The 27,005-nt window shown below is 47.6% G+C and overlaps 1 protein-coding gene across 2 annotated transcripts in view; it reads left to right on the plus strand.

Annotated features, from left to right (window-relative positions):
* Positions 1 to 27,005, plus strand: part of LOC139060989 (laminin subunit alpha-1-like) — a 157,494-nt gene that overhangs the window by 18,891 nt on the left and 111,598 nt on the right. The window contains exon 1 of one of the 2 annotated variants that reach the window (XM_070540358.1): positions 2,068 to 2,547. The exons of the other annotated variant lie outside the window; for it this stretch is intronic. Coding sequence (XP_070396459.1) covers positions 2,325 to 2,547 — 223 coding nt within the window. The 5' untranslated portion in view covers positions 2,068 to 2,324. Of the gene's footprint in view, positions 1 to 2,067; positions 2,548 to 27,005 lie in introns of those variants that run through there. 2 annotated transcript variants of the gene reach the window in all.

A 27,005-nucleotide genomic window follows, 5' to 3' on the forward strand; every position in this document is an offset into this window, starting at 1 on the left:
TTCGTGTGATATTTTCTTTACTTATTAAATAGACAGAAAACATGGAAGCTTTGATATCAGTTATTTCGGGCACAATTTGTGAGGCATGTTAGTATATTCTTCTATAAAAAAATACATATTTTACCTGTCTTGACAGTGCGTAGCCTTCAAGAATTATTTTGCAGCATCTTTGGAATGGCAATGCACTTATTATTAATGTATTTGATCCCTCGGCAAATTCTGTAAGGAGGAGGCCGAGCTGCAACGTGAGCCTCCGCCCCCCCCCCCCCCCCGAACGAAATTTCTGGCTGCGCCACTGCTATCTATCTATCTATCTATCTATCTATCTATCTATCTATCTATCTATCTATCTATCTATCTATCTATCTATCTATCTATCTATCTATCTATCTATCTATCTATCTATCTATCTATCTATCTATCTATCTATCTATCTATCTATCTATCTATCTATCTAAATTACGCCTGAAACCGTGGCGCTGTATAAACAAGATCGAGCTTGTATCATCGGCCAGCGCCATTTTCTTTCTCGCTTCCATTCGCTCTCGTCGGACGCGACACCTGAGAGCTGAACTAAAACCGCCGTCGATGGATGTCCACGCGGAAGCACGTATTTCTCTCTCTGGATGGATTATATTCTCAGCAGGTGCAGTCAATACAGCTAGTATACGCTTGCCGCGGTGACTCAAAGGCACGGTTTTGGCGTTCTGACATTGAGGCATGTATGTTGATGGCTTTGATAACAGTTCGTTAGAGCGAGGGAGGTGGAAGGCAAAAGCTTCCCTTAGTTCAGAATTTGGTGCTGGTCAAAATACGATCTCGGATCGTCTTTTGGCCAGCACCAAAGTTTGGCCTAGCACCAAAGTTTGGCCTAGTTGGTGTTTACTGCATACCATATCATAGCCGTATGCAAAATACAATGTAGGAGTTGTGTACGAAATCCCCCTGGCGTGTGGCAAGTCCTACATAGGGCAGACAGGACGGTGCCTGAATGATAGAGCCAGAGAATATGAAGAAAAGTTAACGAAATATGAATTGGCGCACTTGCGTGTGCACTGCAATGCCTGTCACTGTGCACCTCTCTTTAAGGAGATAAAGATTCTGGGGAGAAGCCAGGACCATACTGTACGCGAACTGATGGAGGCTTGTCACATAAAAAAGAAAGGCCAAGACTGTGTTAGTGACACTTCCATTAGGTTGTTTCAATCGGAAATAGATTTGCTTGGTAATTGGTTGCCCCGCTAGGCTGATGAGTGTTCTTGGTTGCTGCGTTCTGCGCATGTTCTATTTGTCTATATATGCCCACGGGCTGCCGTGAACAAACCAGTTGAAAGTTACTGCCCGTGTTGTTTTTGTGTTCTCTTCCGCTGTCCCCGTCTTTATTTGCGGTCAGTATGATATCCCTGTACCTCTTCCGTGAGTGTAAAGCAAAGTCTCTCTATTAGCTCATTTATCAGCAGCCCGAGAGGGGGCTAAATTTAGTCTTTATTTAATGCTCCACAAATGACCCCAGGTGACGAAAATTAATCCGGAGCCCTCCACTATGGACGGTTTATCATTTCGCCCCCACCGATGTACAGCCATGGTCGCTCGGGGGTGTCGAAACCGCCTGGAGGCATCACAGAACGCCGCACGGCCACTGAGTCACAGCTGCCGGTCAAGGTGCAACTTCGCATTGCCCGTTACGTCGGCGCCCCTTCCGTGCCAGCCGTCCTTTTTTCTGTCGATAACCTCGGAGAGAGTGTTTTATGGCACGCGACTTCGAGGAGGAAGGGGGGGGGGGCTCCTCACAATCTCCCCTCCCCCCCCTTCTAATCCGAGTCATCTTCGAACAATAAAACGCACATCCGGCGCCCGCGAGCGCTCTCCTCCCTGCGTACGTAACCAAGTGAACGAGTGTCTGCTTATCGTCCTTATCAGCGCGGTCGAGGAGGAAAAAAAAAAAAAAGAGAAGCACACGCCCACGCAACCTAGGGACTCTTCTAGGGAACGGCGCCGGGTGCGAACGAGGAGTTTGGGTGGGCGGTGAGGAGGAAAAAGGGGGGAGAGAGCACCGCGGACCGCGAGAGAACTCGGAGGCTCGGTTTCGTTGCGTAAAACGCACCCCACCGTCGACGAGTGTTTGGCGGCGGCGGCGGGAGAGCCGGAACATCTCGACAGCGTCTGACAGCGTTCTGAGCGGGCTGCGACGGTGGTCGACGTCGTTTGTGCGGTGGCCGTCGGCTTGGCTTGACTCGCGCGCGGTGTGGGGGCTTCCGTCACGGCGTTGAGGAGGGCGCGCGTCCAGCGCCCCCAGCCATGTGCTTGAGGCCCCGGTCGGGGCCATGGACGCGACTGCGGCGCTCCGGTCTGCACGCCGCGGACGCTTCGACGTCGTCGGCGCCCTCGGCGGTGGCGTCTTCGCCGCGCCGACGTCGTCGCGGGGTCTGTGGTGGTGTCGTGGATGGTTGCGGTGGTGGACGCTGCTGGCGCTGCTCGTCGTAGCGGCGAGTCCCTGCGCAGAGAACGACGCCTGTCCGTGGAACAGCGATTGTCCCGACTACGCCGGTGAGCTCTGCACACCCCTTTGTCGAGATAAGGACCGCGGGTGCCCCCCCACCGTTAGATATATATAGCATATAGCCCCGGCCGTTGGGCACGCCGGGTGGTTTCGTCACTTTTGATTGCGCGGCCTCGTGAGCGCCGAGAAACACCTGGAACGGCCTGGCCGTCTGCGCCAGCAGCAGACGGCGGGAGATGGCGCGAGATCGCGTTTCAATGACTGCTTTCGGATTCGTCTTACCAGTCGGCTATAGTCGGCTCCGTGCAATCTTAGGGCCTTCATGGTCAGGGCTTGCGCACTGTATACGTCATTGCAGCGCGTCTTGAAAATTATGTTACTCGTCCCAGCTGCAGGTCCAAATTGTGAGTTGCAGACATTTCCTTTATCGTGGAATAAATCGAATGGAATCGGAGCGTCCGCGTAGGTGCACGTTCCTGCATCGACCGGCAGGCGAATATGTATTTTCTGTGCCCGTCGCGGGGGCATCAGGCTACAAATAGGTAGAAATCTAACTATTTTACACCACACCATCACCACCAGCTTCATCGCTAAGCGATGGTGCATAATACACCTGTGCTACCTTTAGCTTACGCCTCTCTTGAACTTTATTACAATCGCTGATGTCGTCTCGTTATACCGGCGTAGAACGTAGTATGACCGCTATGTCCCTGTGTGTTGCGCATCCTATACCAACTTTACTATATACCTTGTGAGGGGGACTCGCTACAGAGCGAAAATAGTTTTAAATTGGTTGAAGCACTCCTGCCTCGGGGCGGTCCACACGATACTCGGAACGACATACTGCATATTTCCAAAAGGGCGCTGGACATTCACAGGGAAATGGCCTGAATCCTTCTGAATTTATTAAATGATGTGTGCTTATTTTGTTGTAGGTAACCCTTGGCATATTCGTTTCAGGGCTCTCCATGCTTCGGGGGTAGAGGGGGGGGGGGGGTAGGCTCGCAGCATCGTGTCCGCGATGACTGGCAGGCTGCGGCGTTCACATGAATGCGACAAGGGGGCGTGTCGCGTCCCGTGTTTAGCGAATCGCGTTCGTGTAAACGGCGGAAATGCACCGGGACATGCATGAGAAGGCGAACCGCAGTGATGCGACAGGAGAGGTTATATAGTTCGAGACGGGGTAAAAGTCGCACCACGTTGCGTGCATGTAAACGCTGTCGTGTCGCATTGAGAGAGAGAGAGAGAGAGATGGCTGCCGTCGGGCGCCCTTTTCCACACACTGGCGAAACGCGAATCGCCGCAAAGAGGCCCCAGCTTGTTTCGGGACGAAGAGGCACGCGCCGCACGTGAACGCTGTCGCATCGTAATGACCGTGATGGGCTATAGTGAATGCGATCCGCTACTGTCGCATTCATGTGAACGCGGCTCTCGTTCTGTATCGTGTTCGTCGTCACGTTCGAAGACGACACTTCTGTGGCAGAGGACGTGACCGCTACTCGTTCCTGCGTATGCGGTAGTGAAAAAGCAACTACAGACACCACGCTGTGAGACTATTGCCTGTCCGTAAACGCGTATTACCATTTTCGGGACTGACGTAGGCGTGGGCAGCCGCGTTGGTGGTGCCACCTTGTGGCGCGCTATTTAACCAGAGAAGACACACAGCTATTATTGCGGTGACCAACCATATTCTGTTGTAGTAGAGTCATGCAAAGCGACCGCAGTGACGTATTCGTTTACGCGCAGTCCTTTCCTATTATCCTTCAACGTGAACTCCCACGCAACAGGAAATCGTTACTGACCCGTTGTGGTTGGAAAAAGAGTCTCAAGATGTCGCTACCAGCGTCGTTATACTGCCGTCTGCGTCTCAGGTATAGCCCAATATTCCGTAAAGGGTAACATGTGTAAGGACTGTGTAATGCGAAAATATTTCTGTGGAAAGCCGTTGCGGCAGATCACCGTATAGTCGTGCTCATGTCTGGATTCCCACAGAGATCGTATCTTCCGAAGAATCGTATCTTACCGAGAGACCGTGTTTAGACGGAAATATCCTGCGGTGATGCTGCACTGCACTGCTTGCAGCAAGGTCATATGATCACATGGTTTCCGCAAAGTCCGTGTGCACGATCATGAAGTTTCCGCTTGAAAAAAAATATACGGAATCTCCATGACTGCGTGTATAGCAGTACAGCTTTCGGACGCGTCATATATCCCATAAGGTACTCGTGCATTTCGAAAAGCGGCTTTTTGAAAGCATTTAGTGAAAACGTTTCAAAACAGCCTTCTTAAAATATTGACGAAAGATGGCTCGCCGGCTTCAGAAGTTACACAGTGTACGCAACTGCTGATTCAGTCCCCTGCTTCCTCCTTTTCCCCCAATGCTTTACGCGTACCCTCGAAGAACTTATGATTATTTTTTTTTGAACTTCCTTTCTCGCGTCGGTGTTTTTCTTTCCCGCACCAGACGGCTTGAGCTGCAAAAATAACGCTTGAAAAGTGGCGTTTACGCAAGCGCCAGCACAGCTTGCACAAACGTTAGGTGGGACGGAGTGTTGCTGCTGTCGCAGCACAACGTTTTTAGCGATGCGGATAAAGCTGGGTCGTAAAAGTAACAGAGGAAAAGGAATTGAGTATGACATAGGAAATGAGTCTAAGAAACCGATCAGCTGTTTACTCATATAACCTGAGTACTTCATTACACACACTGTATAGTCGTTCCTATTTCCATTACACGCACTAGTACTGTATGGTGCACTTATTGCGTCGATTCCAACCACCCAATTCATGGCCCATATGTCCGTGGTGGGTATGCGCGCCATGTTTAAGGCTCACAACAAAGGGGACAAGAAACCTTGCAAAACGTAATAATGTGTCTTACTGAACGTTGGATTCATATATTTGTGAGTCATTACCACATACGTTACCACATAGGCCCCTCGGTTCGCCTTCTTCTCGTTAACTGTTCTGAGTCACAAGATACAACGCAAACGAATCCAGGCTACTTATGACGAGCGAACAGACGACATGCGTGTGTGGACTTATAAAAAAATATCGCACCGAATATATTTCTTTCTTTGTTTGCCACGGTAGCACAACTCAGGAAGGACCTTTTCTCGCTTGCCCCAGTGTTGGATCTGTGACCGGTCAAACTACAGGTATACACGAGGAACAGCTTCGCAAGTGCCACTCTGAATATTGTTAGAGTCCACCATGTTGGCGTTCTGCGCACCAATCAGAGACGGCGTAGCCGCCCTGTGAGCCAATCAGAGACGACAAGTTGCCGAATTCGACAACGCGGCGGAATTCGACGATGTCCATGGCTCCGGAATATAGGTAACTTCCGGGGGAGCGTACTCGAACGCTAACTATGAAGAACGATAGTGTACTGTTCTTGGCACAAGTACCCTTTACAGTACCAGGTACAACGTGCCTCTCCGTGCGCGCATTGCAGCTTGCAGAGTACCGAAACGCTGGAGACGTGGACGGAAGATGACGATGTCGGTTATTTCTAATGACGTTCCCTTTGAAACAGGGTATCAAAAGATTCAAGAGTGTAGAGACAGATGTGGTACAGTGATCGGCGTTTTTGTCGGAGCATCACTAAAAGCTTAAAAAAAAATTTTATGGTTACGGCTGCGTTGATTGAAATATTGGCAGTTGCGAGATCACATTACTTGTCGGCATAGTTGAATGAAACACCTAGCATTGTTGACTGCCTGTTTCAACTGAAAAAAAAAAAACATTAAACACCGCCTTGAAAAGCCCACTCGCGTGTCCTTTATAATGTTCCCCAGCTTTTGCGAAGCGTCGCTTGAGTGACAAACTGGGGGAGGCAGTTCCCGGGCGTGGAGATGACAGGCTTTGTATTCATACACTTTGTGGTCGTGTGATGTAGCTCCTAGCTAACATTCCGGGTTTCTTTTTTTGTTCGTAAGAAGTGACTGTATAGACGTCAACTGACAGGACGTACTTAGTCGAGGGGGGTTGACATGATTCTCTGGCGAAGCTTTTTTGTGTGTCCGTCGGATCTCCGTTATTCCCGTCGCGAACGATTACCGCGATGCCCCAACCGGCCGGTAGGGGGGGGGGGGGGGGGCGCAGGGATAATGTGCGTCTCCTAAAGCGTCTCCCAAAGCCTGGGCGCGATGAACCGGCGATAGTTGAGAGGTTCGGAGGCTGCAGCGTCAACCGTGCCGTGATGCCGAGTGCCGGCAGCTTTCAAAGAGGTTCTTTGTATTTCGCGAGAATGCCCCCCTTTCTGTTCGTCGTCGTCGTCGTCGGGTGGTGTGTGGAAGATGACGATGACGGACACTCGAGGCGAGCACGCATGGAAGAGGAAAGCAGGAGGGGAGGGGCGGTAGGGGGCGTGGCATGTATAGCCACAATGTTGCCCGACCAGCGCGTGCCTCGTTCTGCGCTCCATCGCGCATTCTTGCCGTCACAAAAGGAGGCGTCATGTGGTCGACGAGGTAGAACGGGGTTCCGAATCCACGCATCCACTCTTTGACGGGCGGCCTATCTCGCCGTTATCGTGGGCCGATCCCGGTGATTGCCCGCAGTCTAAAATTATGTGCCACAGGGGGCGACTGGATGTGTTCCACTGGGTTTTAGTTAGCTTTCAATCTTATCTCTTGACTATATGAACGTTCTGTATCTTACCTATTAAAAACACTACAGCCTATAGTCTTTACATAAACGTTCGCTATTCAACTGTCAAATTATCCGTACAACCGTTCTCTACGAATCGTAATTCTTCAAATTTACGTAGACTCCCACTGCACATTTTGAGTCTGCCAGATTTCTTGTCGTCGTCGTTGAAACGAAACTTGCGGCGTCGACGTGAACCACTTTTTCTCTCACGATCCCGCAGTCCCGCAGAGCTTCCGCCGCGGCAGCTTCCCCGTACGTCACACCGGAAAACCGCGGTTACGTCACCACATTGCGATGCATACCAGTCGGTATATGCGCCTCTTGGCTCGTTGCGATCGACCGGGCTGACCGAGGGGTGTCGTGTTGCGATAGCGTCAGCGTTCCCACCGGCCAGCCTGCAGCTCGCCGAGTGCTTGCCTAGACGTGTTACATCACAGCGTTCAAAAAAAAAAAAAAAAGAATAGAGAACACTGAGGAACAACCGGGCGGGAGTCAAAGTGCAACTCTGTTTCTCTTTCCTGTCTCCCACATCCTGCGTCCGTCGTGGAAAAAAAAAAGAAAGAAGCAAGAAAAGGAGCGGTATGTAGCGAGTCTGCAACGTTGAGTCGACGCTCAGACGCTTATCTGGGCGATACGTCCCCAGCGGCTGTTCCCGCGGCGTGAACGTATACGCTACGGCTGTACGACACAAAGCCACGGGTCGCGCGTATCCGGTTGTGTTGCGGGCGTAGAGTACTCTCGCTCAAACCGATCGGCGTTTTTCCGAACCTTCCATTGGCGTCAGCCAGCCAGGCCAGCGAGCGATTCAGCGTTCTGCGTTATTGAAGAAGCAAACTCTGTTAAAGATACAAAACGTTGTATATAGGTAACCGGACCAGCTACGTATACGCTCCCTTCATTGGAAGTATAGTGAACGGGATACAAAGGCTCCTTCTATGTAACTAGCGATGAAGTTCCAATTGCTTTGCAAGACACTTGCCGGGGAAAAGCGGCGGGAGAAGATGGAAGAACAGCCAAATTAGTCAACGATGGAGGAAATACGCTTGAAAAGCTTGCGGTCCTTTATACTCAATTGCCTCACGACTTCAAGTGTACCAGAGAACTGAAATGATGCCGGCATTATATTAATCCATAAGAATAATTGAATAATTATAGGCCCATCAGCTTGCTTTCCGTATTGTATAAAATATACACCAAGATAATTTCCAATAGAATCAAGGCAACACTTTACTTTAATAACTCAAGGAAACAGACTGGCTTCAGGAAGGGATATTGTGCAATGGAACACATCCATGTCATCAATCACGTAATTGAGAAATCTGCGGAGCACAATAACCTCTCTGTACGGCTTTCAGAGATTATGAAAATACTTTTGATTCAATAAAGATACTAGCAGCCATGGAGCCCAGTGGCGTAGCCAGAAATTTTGTTCGGGGGGGGCTACGCCACTGGCCCCATATATATATATATATATATATATATATATATATATATATATATATATATATATATATATATATATATATATATATATATATATATATATATGGGACCAGTGGCGTAGCCAGAAATTTTGTTCGAGGAAGCTTCAGCTCGGGTCCTCCTATTTAAATACATGTAGAAAGGGAATTCGTTATACCCTGCAACCACTTCACCAAATTTGAGGAGGTTTGTTCCATTTAAAAGAAAAAGTTGAATTCGAGTGACTACTGGTTTCGAATTTTTCATTTAGATGGTCAATTATTTATTAAAGATTGGCCAAATCGAAAATTTCCAGAAAACGATACTATCAAGTTTAAAACTCCGTGACTCAACAATGAAAAACGATATCACAATTCTTTGAATTGCATCTAATAGTACATCTACAGCGGACAAAATGGATATGTTACACATGAATCTAAAAAAAATGTAGTATTGTGGAAATACGGCTTGTGCAGAACCCTTGTACACAACACAACCAATTCACGTAAGATACAAATTGACATAGCAAACTTGTACGCTTTGACTGTTATAATAGATGCCGTTTACACAACCACAATGTCTGTTCTTCATGCATAGCTATTAGTTTGTAAACGTCGTGCTACTATTTTTTCAAACTTTCGAATTTTTCAAAATATTTTAAACAAAATTCACGCCCTAAATCGAAGTTGTGTTTCCAACAGAACTAGGATTTAACTTTCTCTCTCAAATGCAACGAATTTCAATAATAGCGATTAGCAGGATTATCTAAGAAAAGCGTTTCTGCGTTTTACAAGTATTTGAATAGGCCGCGTTGGATTGGGCCCGAGCTAAAGCTTCCTCTTAAACAATTTGTCAAGGGAACAAATCCATGAATAATAACTGCATTGTCATTGCCAAAGACGCTGCAAACGAATTCTTGAACGCTACGCACAGTCAAAACAATAAAATATGTATTTTTTCATAAAAGAATGTACTCGTATGTGCCAAAAATTTTGCCCAAAATAACTGATATCAATGCTTCCATATTTTTGTCTATTTAAGTAAAGAAAATATCACACGAACTTTAGAACTATATCAGTTCGAAACCAGGAAAGCAGTGCATGCCACTGATATGAAAAATTAAAAGGCAATGAACTGAACAAGTTGAGGACAAATATGTTAATGAAACTTCGACATTCAAGAACCATGCTTACATTCTTGTATATATGCAATGGCCAGTGAAAAATCTCAATGACGCTGTAATTTGTTTTAATGTATTACGCAGAAGCAGCTGTCACTGGTCGTGTATCGTGAGTAATTGCACCGAAATCATAGTCGCAACAGAGGGCATGCATAAAAAGCAGGAATTCTGCAAGATATACGAGGGCAAGTCAAATGAACGTGATCCAACAACGGGGTACTTTATTTAAAAGTAGTCTTCATGAGAATTTAGACATTTGTCCCACTGACTAACGAGCCGCGTGATTCCCATCTTATAAAACTCCTTGGGTTGGTGTTTCAAAAAGTCTGTATCTGGTTCCCTTGAGCTGTTTTTTCGGTTGCCCCAAAATGTAGAAGTCGCAAGGTGACAGGTCTGAGCTGTATGGCGGATGCTGCAGCGTTTCCCACTTGAACTTTGCCAGTTTTGTATTGACCACATAAGCGACGTGGGGACAGGCATTGTTGTGGAACAAGATGACCCCATTCGTCAATTTTCCACGTTGTTCGTTCTTGATTGCGACACACTGCCGTTCTGGCGTTTCACAATATCGGAAACAATTGATAGCCTCTCAGGATGTAGCAAATTCTATCAGTAATGGACCCTGCTGACCGAAAGAAAAGTACACCTTTCCAGCGGAAATGATGGCCTTTGCGTTCTCTGGGCGTGGTAAATTCGAATGTTTCCACTGTAAGCATTGCCGTCGTGTTTCAGGCTCGTAGTAGTGGCACCAAGGTTCGTCCCCGATCACAATAGCAAACAAGAAGTCGTCATCCTCATTGTGATACCCGATCAGATGAGTCAAGGCAGCGCGAAACTTCTCCGTCTTCTCGCGATGGATCAAAATCTTGGGGATCCATTGCGCACCAAAGAGCCGATAACCGAGAAGCTCATGAATTATGGCGTGAACCGAACCATGACTGATGTTCAGACGGTCTGCCAGTTCATCGATGCTTATCGTCCGTTCTTGTTTCATCAGCTCATGAACCTTTGAAATTGTGTGGGGGCTGAATGCACGACGGTTTTGGCCCGGTCTTGGAATGTGTTTACAACGTCCTTTAAGCCGTTTGCTCCAACGTTTCACAGTGGTCAATGAAATGCAGTGTTCAACGTAAACGGCAGCCATACGGCGATTAATTTCTGTTTTGGAAACACCTTTAGCTGTCAAAAACTTCGCGACACCGAGCTGTTCAACTTTTGAAGTGTCCATTATGTGACGCAACCATATTCAACCCAGTTTATGAGAGCATTAAAGAACATTTATCTTCACACCTGCGTGTCACTTTTCTAAATGAGACATGTCGTTCTCCTACGCGCATGCCTCGCAGATAATGAACCGAACCGTTATTGCGCGGTTAGGGTAGGCGCACTTTCATTTGACTCGCCCTCATACATTAGAAATGCAAAGATACAATGGGATATACAAATGCGAAAATTGAAGAGTACAAAATTTAATACAAAATTGAATTGAATTGAATTGAATTGAATACAAAAAAAAATGAAGAGGCTCAATGTGTCCTCGGCGAGAAAAAGTCAAAGTAGAAAAAATAAGTAAGAACGTAGTTACTTTGGCTGGCTTTAGTGTCTTGACATGGATGTTCTGGCGTAGGTTAAAAAAGTGTTGATATTTTTTTATGTGACATGACGGCACAAATGAACCACCCCAACACATCATCTCATTGGACCTCGCTGCGTGCTTTGTCAACTCGTCTGCTAGTGTGTTGATTTGGCTTGTCTCGTTGTATGTTCCGATGTAAGACTTTAGAAAAGTCAATGGACCTTTGGCGTCAGATGTTTATAACAACATTAAACCCACAAAGTTCCGCAATTGAAAATTTAAAGCACAACTTCGGAAATGTCAATGCACGTTTCACATCAAGAGCTTATGAGATTTATACCCATAAAGTTTCGCAATTGATATCCATTTGCTCCATAGATTCCGTGGCCTCAGTGAGATGCCGCGGCGAGCCCGCCCACCATCAAAGCGCCCTTGAAACTTTGTACTCGGATGAAACTGCTTCGCGTTATGTGACTGCCGGTGTATGGGCCTTTCCACGAAATCCAGCCCGAGTTCGCAATCTTCGCGGTTAAATGTCTTTTCAAGCGTCAAAAAGACACTCTAGGCAAAATTCAGAGTGATTTCCAGCGCCGGGGGTCGCTTCGATCGGCGGTGCATGGACAGCACGAAAAAATTTCGGGGGGGGGCTGAAGCCCCATAAGCCCCCCCCCCTGGCTACGCCCCTGATGGAGCCGGCATTGCGTAATCAAGGAGTACAGGTGGCATACGTGAATATCTTGGGAAATATCTACAAAGATTCCACAGTTACCTTGACTCTCCGCAAGAAAAGTAGAAAATTACCTATCAAGAAAGGGGTCAGGCAAGGAGACACAATCTCAGCAATGCTATTCACTGCGTGCTTAGATGTATTCAAGCTAGTAGACTTGGAAGGCTTAAGAGGGAGGATGAACGGTGAATATCTCAGTAAACTTCGCTATGCAGATGACGCTGTCCTGTTCAGCAACACTGTAGATGAATTGTAAGAAATGATTGGAGATCTTCTCCGAGGAAGGGCGAGAGTATAGGGCTGAAGATTAATATGCAGAATACAAAAGTAATGTTCAATAGCCTGGCAAGAAAACAAGAATTCATGGTTGCCAGTCAGCCTGTAGGGTCTGTAGAGCAATACGTCTATCTAGGTCAATTACTCACAGGAGGTCCTGGCCATGAGAAGGAATTTACAGAAGAATAAAAAATGAATTGGAGTGCATACGGCAGGCATTACCAAATCCAGACTGGGAGCTTACCGCTGTCGCTGAAAAGAAGAGTGTACAATTATTGCATTCTACTGGCGGTAACACATGGGGCAGAAACTTGGAGGTTAACAAAGAAGCTCGAGAACAAGTTAAGGGCAGCACAAATAGCGACTAAACGAAAAAATGTCAGGCGTAATATTAAGAGACGGGTAGCGAGGGGTGTGGATCAAAGATCAAACGGGGATAGCCGATATTCTAGTTGACATTAAGAGAGAGAGAGAGAGAGAGAGAAAGCAAATGGAGCTGGGTAGACCATATAATGCGTAGGGTAGACGACCGGTGGACCATCAGAGTTGCAGAATGGTTGCAAGGGAATTGAAGCGCAGTCGAGGACGGCAGAAAATTAGGTGGGGTGGAGGGGTGGTAAAATGAGGAAACTGCAGGCGCTAGTTGGAATCAGCTAGCGCAAGACAGCGGTGATTGGGGATCGCTGGGACAGGCCTTCGTCCTACAGTGGACACAAATATAGGCTGATGCTGATGTTCCTTTTTAATTGTTGGCTTTTCTTGTGTGTGTGTACTTTTCATTGCCTCCAATGTGGCGCCGCTGCCCCTCGTAGGCATGAGCCATGATTTGAGGCGACAGCAGGAGCAGCTCCTCCTCCTCCTCATCATCATCATCATCATCACACCACCACCACCGCCATCATAGTACTACTACATTACTACTAGGGCCCCGTTGCAGTCTTTGACTTTGGGACCCTCGTCTGTATATTGTATCTTTCCAATGCATTGTATTTAAAAAATAATAAACTGAAACAATTAACAAAGCGTTTATCATGCTGATGTTTGCTTTTCTTACTATCTCTATTGTAATTCTTAATTCCTTCCAACCTAAACCATTCACTGAACCTTACATTTATTTCTTTTGGATCTAATCATCTATTAATCTGTTCCGACTTCTCAATTAAACAATCGTTGTTTGTTCCCAGTTTCATCTTTTCCAGCCCTTCATTCGTGCCCGAAATTATTATCCGGGCGTACAACCTCCCCGATTCTTTAGCTACCTTTCATTGTCGGTATACGTGTCATATTTTAAAGGCTCATTAATGATCGTCGTCGTCAACATAAAGCGCCACTCCTTCGTTCGCAAAAAAAAAATAAAAAAAAGCATGCCATCGCAATTACATTTCCACAGAAAGTTTGTTGGCAATATCGCCAAGCGCCATACGGAGTTGCAACAATGCCTGCGGTAAAGGGTGGTGGTGCCCTCTTTTACTGCACAAAAAAAAAAGAAAAAAAGAATTGCACCGCTGCTCTACTGTTGCACAACTCTCGCTGCGCGTATTCTCTTAAAAAAAATCGCGCAAGGATTTCGCACTTGCCCTTAGGTTATTGCTATAGCCCTGCCCCAGTGTAGGGTAGCAAACCGGACGTGCGTCTGGTTAACCTCCCTGCCTTTCCTCTTTTCTATTTCTCTCACTCTCTCTCTCTCTCTCTTAGGTTATTGATCCTCTGCGAGCACGTACCAAAGCACAGGCCACGCGGTGAAACTTCATTGAAAGCAGTTGCCAAAGTCGGTGGAAAGACGTTACTTTTATGATGACGCACGTGCCTAAGGAATTCCTGATAAATATATTCGTGTTCATTCGTGGGAAGGCCGGACCGAGTGTGTTGTGCACATTCGAGACTCTCAATCCAGTGCTTCCCTTGCAGCATGTTCGAGATCCTGCCCCATGGATACCGCTTTGTGGGTGCTTGTTCACGTGCTTGAGGCGTTCAGCCACTCGGGAGAGAGACGTAGGAGAGGGGGTGGACGACAGTGCCAACTTTGGCAGGCTTGACTATATTTAGCTGAAACACCTTATATATATATATATATATATATATATATATATATATATATATATATATATATATATATATATATATATATATATATATATATATATAATTCACTTGCCGTCGAATTCGATCTTTATAAAGTCGAGATGGTGTCACTATTGTTGGAGCTCGAGGTGGCGTTAGGGCAAGGAATCCACCAAGTGCATCGACGAACACGTCCAGTAGTATGAATGAAGGAAAAAGGGTTTATTTTGACATCAGTTAAACGGCTCCAGTTACGGAAGCGCGCTCCATGCAGGGGCGAGTTAAGCGTCCGAGTTCACATCAGGACACGCCGCGCCTCTCCACGAAAAAAGTATCTGCTTTTAATACCGTCGTCTTCCCTAAGGCGACTCGACTAGGGAATCTGATGACTGCATCGCAGCCAATCACAATCCTCGGATAGGTTGCGATGCCGCGCCCATGCCATCGCATCGTTCCGCAGCATCCCCACCTCCGATGGTATGGAATGTGTGACAGGATAGCAACCTGGGAATCCAAGATCGGCTCCAGTCTTCGGTAGCATTTGATTTTGGCCCCTTTTCATCATTAGGTCAGTCTGTCAGGTAGTGGTGGGGGTGGGTGCGTTTTGCGGACCCGTCAGCAGTCGGTCTCAACTCTGCGTTGACTTCTTGGTAGGCGCTGATGGATGGGTGGGGGTTGCCTCGGGGCAACCGTCTGATTAACGCCTTTGGCCGTGTTGAGACGTAACAATGTACTTGTCAACCGCCGTGGTGGCTATAGTGGCAGTGGCTATAGTGGCATCGTCACTATCACAGACCATGATGTGTTCAAGTCTGCTATCTGTGACCATGTGCTGCCTCATTAGACATTTTTTTTCTTTTTCTATTGCCACTCCTCCCTGTAATGCATGTATGGCCTTGAGAGTAAATAAATGAAATCAAATTAAATTGGCGTTGCGCTGCTAAGCGCGAGGTTGTGGGATTGAATCCCGGCCGCGGCGGCCGCATTTCGATGGACGCGAAATGCAAGAATGCCCGTGTACCATGAGGAGTCTACTGTTAAAAGTGTTTTTTTTTTTCCGAGCGTGAAAGAAGCCCGCGAATAGACGCAAAATTGCCGTGCGTGTATTCGTGGGCTTTCACGCTCGGAAAAAAACGCTTCTACGTAGCACGTATTGAGGAACAGAAAGCTGTACCGGGAGTTTTTCACGTTGCTCTGCGATTTTATCATTGACACTTTTAATCTAATTATAATGTTTGAGAAGTTCATTAATTATTTAAGACATGTAATTATGCGGAGTGAAAGAAAAATAATCTGAGTATCTCCAAGCGACGGCAAACATTACCTTGGGTCTGTCCAACTACGTGGCCCTTGGATATGTTTAAATCTTGATATGTTAAATCTGGATATGTGTATGATATAGTTGGGACACCCCGTATTCTGCTTTGAAGTGAATTACTTCTTCAGGTCATGTATTAACCGGTTTACATTCGCATATGCGACTAATTCGCTTGAAAATGGACTTATGAGCTCTTGTTTATTTATTTCCCTTCTTTTTTTTGTAAAAGCATGCAGATTTAATTGGAACCGACTTCTGTATGCGTTCACTACAGTTACATATATTCATGTGAGGTTAAGATATATGGATATCAGGATCGTCCCGAAGCGAATTATATTTTCGTCCGAGGAAGCAAACAAAACCTTTCTCTCTTACCACTATTCATGTTATATTTATTCCCGAAACGCACTGCATGGTCGTGGACTTCAGAAAAAAGCCTCTTCCTCGATCGCCATGCGTTTAGAGGAGAGCATTCCAAGTATACCGTCCTGTGACTTCGCTCTTTCTCTCTCCCAGCTCCGCTATATACTTTCTTTTTTAATCTTCAAGCTTGTTCGTGCCGGCTTCTAATACCTGGCTATATATCTACCTCTGTCGCCCTCATTTCATCTCGCGTTATCTGCTATACCTCATTCAGTTCCGCTTCAACTTTCCTTTCCCAGAGCTTATACCTGAGCAGAGCCAACATCGTGCTATCGGCTAAGGTCGACCGCCGCCGAAAGCGAAGGGTGTGGGAGATAACGAGATAAAAAAGAAGAAAAAAAAGGAAAAAAGAAAGAGGAACTCGTGTACACATACGTGTGAGGTGCCGCGACAGTTGTGATAAGTGTGTCACAGTGTAAACACACCCACTTTATCCCGGCGCGCTCGCTTACAAGATATATCTGCAATTGTGTTATCACATCCTCTTCCCCTCGCGCTTCACCTCGAGTCCTTCCCACAAGAGCTTACTTACCCAAAAGAACTCGTCCAGGTATACCACAGGAAGTTCTAGAGAAACGTTGTATGAGACGTAACAATATAGAGACGTGTCGCGGTTGCGGGCTCTAAGAACGTTGCTTCGAAACGGTACAGCGCTACAAATGACACATCAGAGTACATAGAGATGAGCAGACGGCAGTTCTGCAGGCGACAAGTAAATGTGCAGAGGAACAGACGATACTTCTACAGACGACGCATAAGGAGTATACTGTGTATGAGACGTAGCAATTTATATAACATGGCGTGGAAATGATTGTGGCCGGACATTATGGAACACGTGGAGTCGTCCGTATAAACGTTGTTCCGTGTCGTGCGCAGTCGGTCGCAAGTTGGAGTATGACGAAGCAGTGCATCGCGCAACCTCTACAAGCGTACAAGCGCACAGTCACACACACATACACACGTATGTGTATACAGGCACTCAAGTGCAAATCAACATGCACACACAAACATTCTCACGAACAATCGTGTATATACGCACTCGCACAGACGGACGGAAATGCCCACAACATGCACCCTCGTAGGAACACACGTACCAACACTCGCAAGCGCATGATCATACAAACAATAATAATAGTAATAAAAGATAGACACCCGGATGGGCCTGCTCTCGAGACAGCGATGGGACGTGGATGCCGCCTGGCGGCCAAGTCTCTTGCAAAATATCATATGACATTGAAACAAGGTCTTTGTGCGTTATGTTTTTGCCATATTATTGCTCTTAACATAGGTCCATGAAACTCTACTCTTGCCAAGTGCCCTTTTGTATTCTTATGTATATGCCTGTACTACTATGTCTACAGACCCTTCTAACCCACTCCTGTAAAAATCCCTGATGGGATTGACAGTATCACAAAATAAAATAAAAATAAATAAATAAATCACCACGGCGCGCGACCCCCCCCCCCCCCCCCCAAGATACCAAAGCGCGCACATGGACTAGAACCGCTATCTTCAGAAGCGATTGCACAACGCGAAAAAACAGACGCGCTGTGTTCACACGCAGCGCAACACATGCTCCCATATCGCGGCACATCACTCCCGCAGTTCGCTTTCCAGACGCCAGAGGCCGCGCCCTTCGGCTATGCGTTACTATACGCAATAGAGCTCTCCGCCCGCGCACCTGATGTAGGGGGAGTCGACTTTAATGGCTTCGGCGCGCGACCACCAACGTCCGCTGGCGAATGAGTGACGCATGCCAGACACCCATCCCGTCAACCCGGAGAGAGCTTGTCTTTTCTATAGTTGACTTCCTGCAGCCTGTGTCGCGGTTACGGGCTCTACGAACGTTGCTTCGAAACGGAACAGCGCTGCAGACGACACATCAGAGTACATAGAGATGAGCAGATGGCAGTTTTGTAGGCCATAAATAAATGTACAGAGTAACAGACGATACTTCTACAGACGACGCGTAAGGAGTGTACGGTGGAGAGGAGCAGACGACGCTTCCTTGTCGCCCGCGACGCCAAAGGGCGTATGACACTTGTCCTGTGTCTTGGCGCTTCCTGGTGCGGCTCTGGCTGGCTTCCTTGTGTCTCGATTCGTTTGACGTTTCCGCAGAAAAAGACGTTGCGAAGCGGGAAGCTATTGCAGTCTTGTAGGAGGGGCACCCTCTCGTTCTTTATCGCTCACGAGGTGCAGCGCTCACTTGGAGCTCTTGTTCGCGGTGACATATTGTTCATATAACCGTCACAGCAGACGCGCCGTGTGTTACTCTGTCGCCGCTTCTTTTGTCGTTGCCGCAAAAAAAAAAAACAGTATTTGACGAGAGAGAGAGAAGTGGTTCTTGTGGGGAGAGGAGGAAAGACTAGCACTATCTTCGACGAGCTACACTTTGGTTGCGTTACAGCTGGTTTCAATTAGACTGCAATGTCCTGGTTCCTTAAAGACTGACGATGTGGTAATCCAAAAGTGTAATTTACCAATCGACTTCACCGTTAAATTTCTATGCAATGTTCTAACATGAGCAAAACTGCAATAGTAAGTTAGTCTTATGATGTACAGTCACACCTCGTTATAACGAAACGGAGTATAACCGAATAATGGATATAACAAAGTAAGTGAAGTTTCCCTCGAAATCGTCGAATATATTCATATTGCAGTACATGCAATAATATATAACGAAGTAATGGATAAAACGAACTAGTTGTCTCCCCCTTCAACTTCGTTATAACGAGGTTTTACTAACACTACGACACCGCCGCTCTTGCCGTGAGAGGAGGCTCGGTGTAAAGCCAGAAAAGACGCGGAAACGAAGGACTCGTCGCGACGACGCCTTGAAGTTACCGCACAAGCACGCCGTGACGTCATCGTTTATTGACAACATACATAATGGCTTGGTTAATTGTTTTATCAGCAAAGTGGCTATCTAAAGGAACAACGGAATCAACTTAATAAGTTCCGATAACGTTTCCTGCGGCAGAACGTCCCAGGTACGAAGAAAACAAGAACCGCTTACGCACTTTTAAAAGATCTTCAAAGTTCGTGACGTCACACTGACGTTCAGAGTCTAAAGTTTCGGCGCGAAATTCAGAGATAGTTTCAGTGTCATTCAGCAGTAATCAGTCGCTTTCTTTTTGTGAGGTGAATTAAAATACCTGCTTGAAAGATCACTCTACCCGCGCAAGTTGGTTCAATGTTGCTCTGTCCCTGTTATCCGCTGCGGTGGCTGCGCAGTTACTGTGGCGCCCTCTGGTTGCCGGCCCCGGCGGCAGCAATTCTCAACAACGCTCATGCGATTTAGCTGCACTTTATATAAAGAAGTGTATAGGACTGGGTTTGTTGGTGAAACATGCTTTAGAGTTTAGACAACAGCGCTAGGACAGCAGAGGGGATAGAAGAGGGAACAGAGCGCTAACAGAACATAGCGCTGTGTTCTGTCCTCTGCTGTACTTGCGCTGTTGTTCAAACGTTAAAGCACGTTAAATAAGTTGCCGCAGAAACTCTCGCACACGCATTTCGCGCGAATAACAAGATGCTAATTAGCAAGTGCGGAGGTTGGGAAACGGTTACAAAACGTGTTTATTTGGTGCGAAAGTTGCTTTCTATGAATGCGGACGTGGCGTCATCAACATTATCGTGACGTCACGGCGCAGAACGATATTTCTTGACGCCGCGTAACGATAAGGCTATAGGCATGATGACCTTGCCCACACAAAAGAAAGAGTACCTAAACAAGAGTGCTGTGGCTGTGGTTCTGGGCTGCTGAGCACGAGGTCGCGGGATCGAATCCCGGCCACGGCGGCCGCATTTAGATGGGGGCGAAATGCGAAAACACCTGTGCACTTAGATTTAGGTGCACGTTAAAGAAGCCCAGGTGGTCGAAATTTTTGGAGTCCTCCACTACGGCGTGCCTCATAATCAGAAAGTGGTTTTGGCACGTAAAACCCCATATTTTTTTTTTTTAACAAGAGTGCTGGCCGCGTTTCTGTTGGCAGCACCCGCGTGTGACGGCCGTAGCAATTGGAGCGTCCCGGTGTATCATGACGTCACGACACCTCCTGGGTTCCGAAACCAGAACTATGGTCCGTAGAAACATAGTAAGTTATTCAGGATGCCCTGACGCTTGCTAGTATGTCTTCTGGGGTTCAGATGACTTGGACCTTGACTAAAAAAAAAAAAAAAAAAGAGAGGTCTTATTAAATGTTGTGTCACAGTGCTGCTCTAGAGAACCCCAGGTAGTCAAAATTAATTCAGGCGCCCTCCACTACAACGTACATCATGGCCAAATCGATCGATCAATCAATCAATCAATCAATCAATCAATCAATCAATCAATCAATCAATCAATCAATCAATCAATCAATCAAATTTTCACAGCATCTAATAACGAAACGTTATTCACGCTCCCGACGAGAACGTTAAAACTGCACTTAAATTCCGCGGGCTTTACGTGCGAAAGCTACAACCTTATTTTGAGGCGCGCCGTACAGTAGGGGACACCACCTGGTGTTCCTTAACGTGCACCGAAATTTAAGCACACGATCGTTTTTCTCCCTCTTTTTTTTTTCTTTTGCATTTCACCCCCGCATCGAAATGCGGCCGCCTTGACCGGCATCGAACCCACGACCTCAAGCTCATCATCATCATCAGCCTGGTTACGCCCACTGCAGGGCAAAGGCCTCTCCCATATTTCTCCAACAACCCCGGTCATCTACTAATTGTGGCCACGCCGTGCCTGCAAACTTCTTAATCTCATCCGCCCACCTAACTTTCTGCCGCACTGCTACGCTTCCCTTCCCTTGGAATCCAGTCCGTAACCCTTAATGACCATCGGTTATCTTCCCTCCTCAAGCTCGACAGCGCGGAACTCCATTTATAGCCGCTGGGCTGCCGATGCGGGCAACGCGAGCTTCACGTATGCACTGTATTCAGTGACGTGACAACGTGCGCAATCCGCGCATAAAACCAATTCGATGAAAGAATCCACAGGCACTGTATTTTCTTGCGACCTTGGCACCCGTACGTGTATCGGGTTTTGCACGCGCCAGCGTAAGCTGCAACGAGTCAGTACCTGGATGCGGCGTGCCTCGTATGCGCGGAAAATTCTGCGTTTTCGTGACTTTTTTGCTTCAACCGCGAGGTTCCCTCAGATACGGTTAGAAGATTGAAGTACGAGCATAGAGATTGTATTGCGAAGCGTGACTACGGCCTGCTTTCTAGGAGCATCGTCTCCGACACGGTATATATATATATATATATATATATATTCTAATATTCGATTACGTTCGGAAATCTTGGCAGCTACTGCACCGCTGGCTTCTCCACGTTCCAGTGATAAAACACTCCGCAAATAAGCAGACAATATGCAAAGAGAGAAAAGACAGCAACAAAACGGCTCCTTCTGCAGTTTCTGCTATTGAACATAGCCAAGCAAGTCGGTCTGATAACACAAGAGAAATAATAGGTAAACGCACAAGACGATTTTGAATGCTAACACCATGTACGCAATTTCACTTTCATTAAGCCAGGTTAAGGCTTTTCTAGCAGATCGCAGTAATGAGGCGTTACTCCATCCGTGGCCCAATCAACTCAAAAGGACGATCATTAAAGCGATTCGTTGCCGACCTCAAATCGCATCGTCTGTTAACTTTTATTTCTCTTCGCTACGCGGCACTTAAGAAATTCGGAGGGAAACGAAAGAAAGGTGGAAGGGAGGGGGGGAGGGGAGGCGCCATCTATGACAGTATGCCTCCGGAAGCAAATTTATACGCAGTGTGAACATCGCTGTTTTTAGTATGCAGATAAAGGAACGAGAACGCAGTACTGACAATGACCTTCCGTAGTGTTGGAACACGAAGATGGTAGATGGAACGGAACGAAACGAAAAAAAGAAAACAAAGGCGGGGCCCGTGACCTATGCGTCACGTGATCCTCGAGGTCCAGTATGGGAGAACGCAGGGAAGGAATTTTGCTTGCGGAGGCTAGACGGCGAACGTGGAGAGAGTGTGTCACTTGGCAGTGGAGCTGGCCTCCTGAAATCATAGGTTCGCGGCACTGAAGTATCCCTATCTCGTCTATTAATTAGCCGATTTGAAAACAGTTTTGCGGCAGAACGCTCCCTAGGGGACACGTACCAACTTCCAACGCGTAACCAAAATTTGCCGTGGGCCCTGGTGAGGGGCCCTTTAAAGGGGGGCAACTTCATTGCGTCGCGAACGTCATAAGACTGATTTTAATTTCATTAAAGCGAATTCGACAAGTGAAGCCAACTTCAGACTGGGCATAGCGAAAATAGATCCGTCGACTCATCCATTTCTTCTTTTCTTTTTTCGCTTTGGTCACGCAGCGCGGAGGCAACTCGTCGAAGACAAAACAAGCACTCTCCTAGCACCTTTCTTCTCGAAAGAACAAAAAAAAAGGAGAAGGAGCTGAACAACGCCTTTGCCCCCCCCCCCCCCCCCCCCCCGTGTGTGTTTACAACAGTGCAAAACATCGCACTCGCTCGCTCGCGCCTAGGGGTTCAAGGACCGCTTGTGGCCGCTGCTTCTGGCATGAACCGCGCTGCCCCGTGGCGTCCGCACCACGTCTGCCGGGGCGACGACGCACCCTTCCTTGACTACGGCACGTTCCCTCGCTGCCGTATACGTCAGCGGATTCCGCCACCCTTTCTTTTTTTTTTTCCTCTTGTTCTCTCCCTGCCACTCCTATTGTGTGCAGCTCGCGGGGAGGCTGTAGCAGCAGCTTTTCGTTTAACTTCTGGTTTGACTTCCTCGTCTTTTGAGTGGGACTTACCCAGTCTCGAGCGAAATACGTTAAAACGGACATTTGGGCGAGTTGGTCAGCTATTTTATTAAACAGAACAGCGCGTATTTTGACAGCGAAATAACAGTCGTCCGCAACTGTGCATCGTCGGAGCGATTGTCTTTGATCGGTTGGTTGACTGTTGACTGATGTATTGATTCATTCACGGGGTTTAAATTCCCCAAATTTAGAACAGCTCTGGGTATTTCGAGACACCGTATAAGGGGGAGGGGGGGGGGGGGTTCTACGGATTAATTTGGAGTCCCTGGGGTTCTTTATCGCGTGCACCTAAATCTAAGTGCACGAGCGTTTTTTGCATTTCGCCCCCTATGAAAATGCGGCCGCCTTGGCGGGGAATCGAACCCTGCGACCTCGAGATGAGCAGCAGGACGCATATATAGCCACTGAACTCAGCTGCTGGTCAATCGATTAATGCAAGGCATGCCGATATATGGTCTGCATCCCTGTTTCGTAAGACGTATACTAAGTACCAAACTTTGGTCCATACACAAACGTCCCAGTGACACTAAACACACTTGAAAATAACGCCGTTGCATTCGTGCTTTTTCTTTCACCGTGTCTTGAAATATGACGAGGTACATAAGGGTGCCTCAATTAACATTAGCCAAGCTCTACAACGAAAAAAAAAAAGTTAAGTAACACGTTGCAAGATACGATTTTAAGACCTATGTTATGTTTCGTCGCCAGACCTCTATAACGACCAAACACCGTAGGTCTTATAATTGTGGCTTGAACCGTGTTTTAGTAATCTTTTTTTTTTTTGCGTTGAAAAGCTTGGCTAACGTTATCTGGGACGTAGTGTTTATAAATGATGTCGACTGTACTGTCTGCAAATTGATATTTATTCTATTGCTACATAATAATTGCAATTGTGTGATTGGTGAATATGTTTAATGTTGTATTGTAATTTGCTTTTTTTTTTTGCCTTTGTCACGGTGTATCGGTTTCTATCAACGTATGCACTTGGTACAGCTGCTGTCATACAATGGTCTACATGGGTCCGCTGTGAAGCCGCTTTCACGGCTTGACGGCGCAGCGGACCGTAAATAAAACGTTGACTCTGATTAACTCATTTGGTTTACGTCTTAAAGCGAAACCCTATGAGAGCTCGCCGTATCCTCGACGACACCTGAAGTAATTTTGACTGGGGCCCGCCGGGATTCCCAAACCTCGCTGTACGACCGTCCCACTCGCATTGTCTGTCACCTTCACAATAAACCAGCCGCGCGGTTGGAAATGGAATCCGCGACCTCGTATTTATAGCAGCGTATGACGCCATTTAATTGCTCAGAATTGTAGGCCATTATGCATTGCAGCTTTAGAGAACCGACAACCTGGCATACACGTTTGGTACGCTGCGTGCATTCGCACAGCCGGATTCGATTCATTATGCGCAGTCTATCGCCAAATCTATACAGAGTGCTATACCGGAACCAGGTTTCCCGCATGCATACAGCGCCGCCACTTTCGAATCGGAACTTAGCAGCGGAGCCATATCCCCGTGAGACATGGTTCCGCTGCCAAGAAGTTATGCTAAAGCTCTTAGAGCGTTCTAGCGTAAAAAAAAAAAAAATAACACACACACGTTTCAGTGTGGCAAAGCTCTCTGTCAGCAAACTAGCAAGACCAACCCAATGTATCGAGGTTGACGCACATGTCTATAGAACGCGCTTCTGAGAGCCAAACGCAGCTGCCAAAGCTTGAGGCGACCACCAGGTCGAGAGAAATCAATGCGCACTGTAAACGTAGTCACGTAAGCTCACATCAAGCCGATCTTGCGCCACACCTTGTCTTTAGATGTCGCCAGCGCAGTCCTGAGCACGTAGTTTCCGCGTTCTAGAAAAGTGTGTTGACCTCTCTATGCCGCCCTCCTGTCAGAAGATTTTAGCACAGTTATTGTGTCTTCCGTTGAACGTTCTGGCAGAGGGAGCATGTTGCCGTCGATAAAACTGTAGGAGCGTTTTAGAACGCAGCTCCCGTTCCTGAGGCGAGCGTCTGTGTCGTACCTCGTAGCCGAGCGAACGAGCACAGCGAAAGGTGGGAGCGAACGCGGAAGCGCAGCGGGCGATGAAAGACGGCGAGAGCGAAGGTAGCGCGAGGAGGAAAGCGTAGGAGGAGGGTGCTGCGGAACCATGAGGTGGAAAGCGGAGGAGGAGGGTATGGCGAAAGTGGCGCAAGCGTGAAACGACCGTAGTGGCGCGCAAGACGGCACCATAGGGTAACGATGGCAACGAGATGGCACCAGAGTAGTTTGCGTCGTAGAGTTACTGCACATGCTGTCAAATGTACCTTTAACCCGCCGTGGTTGCTCAGTGGCTATGGTGTTGGGCTGCTGAGCACGAGGTCGCGGGATCGAATCCCGGCCATGGCGGCCGCATTTCGATGGGGGCGAAATGCGAAAACACCCGTGTGCTTAGATTTAGGTGCACGTTAAAGAACCCCAGGTGGTCAAAATTTCCGGAGTCCTCCACTACGGCGTGCCTCATAATCAGAAAGTGGTTTTGGCACGTAAAACCCCAAATATTATTATTAAGGTACCTTTAGCATATTCAGTAACTCTAGCGCGTCGTTAGTTACGGAGCCTCTACGCGCTCGCTCGCTTCCGCTCCGTTCGCGGGGGCGCGCTCATCGAGGCGTTGTTAGATATGGAGCTGGTTCCTGCGATTACTTCGAGTTCCCCAGACCACATCGGATTGCAGCACAGCTAATTGAGGAATGCAAAAGCAGGAAAGCGCATTCCAGAGAAGCGGCCGAGCAAACAAGTTTGAGGCAACAAGTTTACGTGCCAACAAGTTTGTGCGCCGCCGGGGTTAGCAGGTGGGCATCCGACAATGAAGCAGGTGCACGAGCGCCCCCCCCCCGCTCCTTCTCCAGCCTACAAGTGGATTGCCAGTATGCGTGGCAAGACCGCAGAGAGCCCCGACAGGTGTGCCACGCGACACGGGCGCCTACCATTGGTTGCAAGTGGCGTCATCGGAGTGGACTCTCCCATTGGTCAAACATGACGTGACTTGCAGTGCTCGAAGGGCTTATAAGAAGCCTTCCAGAGAGACCTGAGGATTCTGGGACATGCCCTGATTCCCTGATTCACCTCTCTCGAACTTCTTGCCGCGGGCCGCAGCGTCCGAGTTGCTGCTGGCCCGTAATGTCTGTACAACTGTTAATTGACGCTCACCTCTCTATGTACAAAATGTAGAATAAATCTCCCAGTTTTTGGGTTTCCATCCCGACGTCCAGTACTCCGACCCCTACATCTGGTTGGCAGCGGTAGGATCGCCTCCGAATGCATCAGCTGGTGGCAGCGCTACAGATCAACCTTCGTCAAGAGAGATCCTAAGGAACCGGGAAGAGCGAAGAAGAGAGAGCCTTCGTCGAAAGAGGTCCGAAGAAACTGGGAGTAGCGAAGAAGGAGCGAGCCTTCGACCCAGGGAGTCCGGAGGAACCGGAGGAGCAGCGGACAAATGAACCGGATGGCAGGGTGCTGCAACCGTAAGTGAGCGCGTGGTTTTTTTCCTTATGATTCGCCAGACTCAAAGGTTGTGTGTTCAATTTTGATAGTTCTGGGAATCGGGAGTTTGTTGCATTGTGTGTTTGCACAAATTAATTAAGGAAAACAGTTTTAACCACCTGTCGGGGCAGCTGCCATGGATCTTAGAAGGTTGACGAGGTTAGACTTGTTGTTGGTGTGCGACGATTTGGGAGTTGAGGCGGACGAACGGATGAAAACGCCAGTTATCATAAAGGCGATTGAAGATAGTGGCAATGATGATAAAAGCATTGAGCTTGCTTGGGAAGTGATACAGGAGCCACGGGAGCGTGTGCGTCGTGTACGTTTGCGAGAGCGTCGTGAGCTTAGGAGTGAGCGTCAGCGTGAAGAACGCGAGAATGAACGGAAGCATGAGCTTCAAGAACTTACTCTTAGGTGTGAGCGTCACGGACGTGAGAATGAACGCGAACTTGAGCGTGAACAAAAGTATGAGAGAGAGAAGGCAGCACTGATCAAAGAGATAC

The sequence above is a fragment of the Dermacentor albipictus genome, chromosome 6 (genome assembly GCF_038994185.2).
Source record: "Dermacentor albipictus isolate Rhodes 1998 colony chromosome 6, USDA_Dalb.pri_finalv2, whole genome shotgun sequence".
NCBI classification, from domain to species: domain Eukaryota; kingdom Metazoa; phylum Arthropoda; class Arachnida; order Ixodida; family Ixodidae; genus Dermacentor; species Dermacentor albipictus.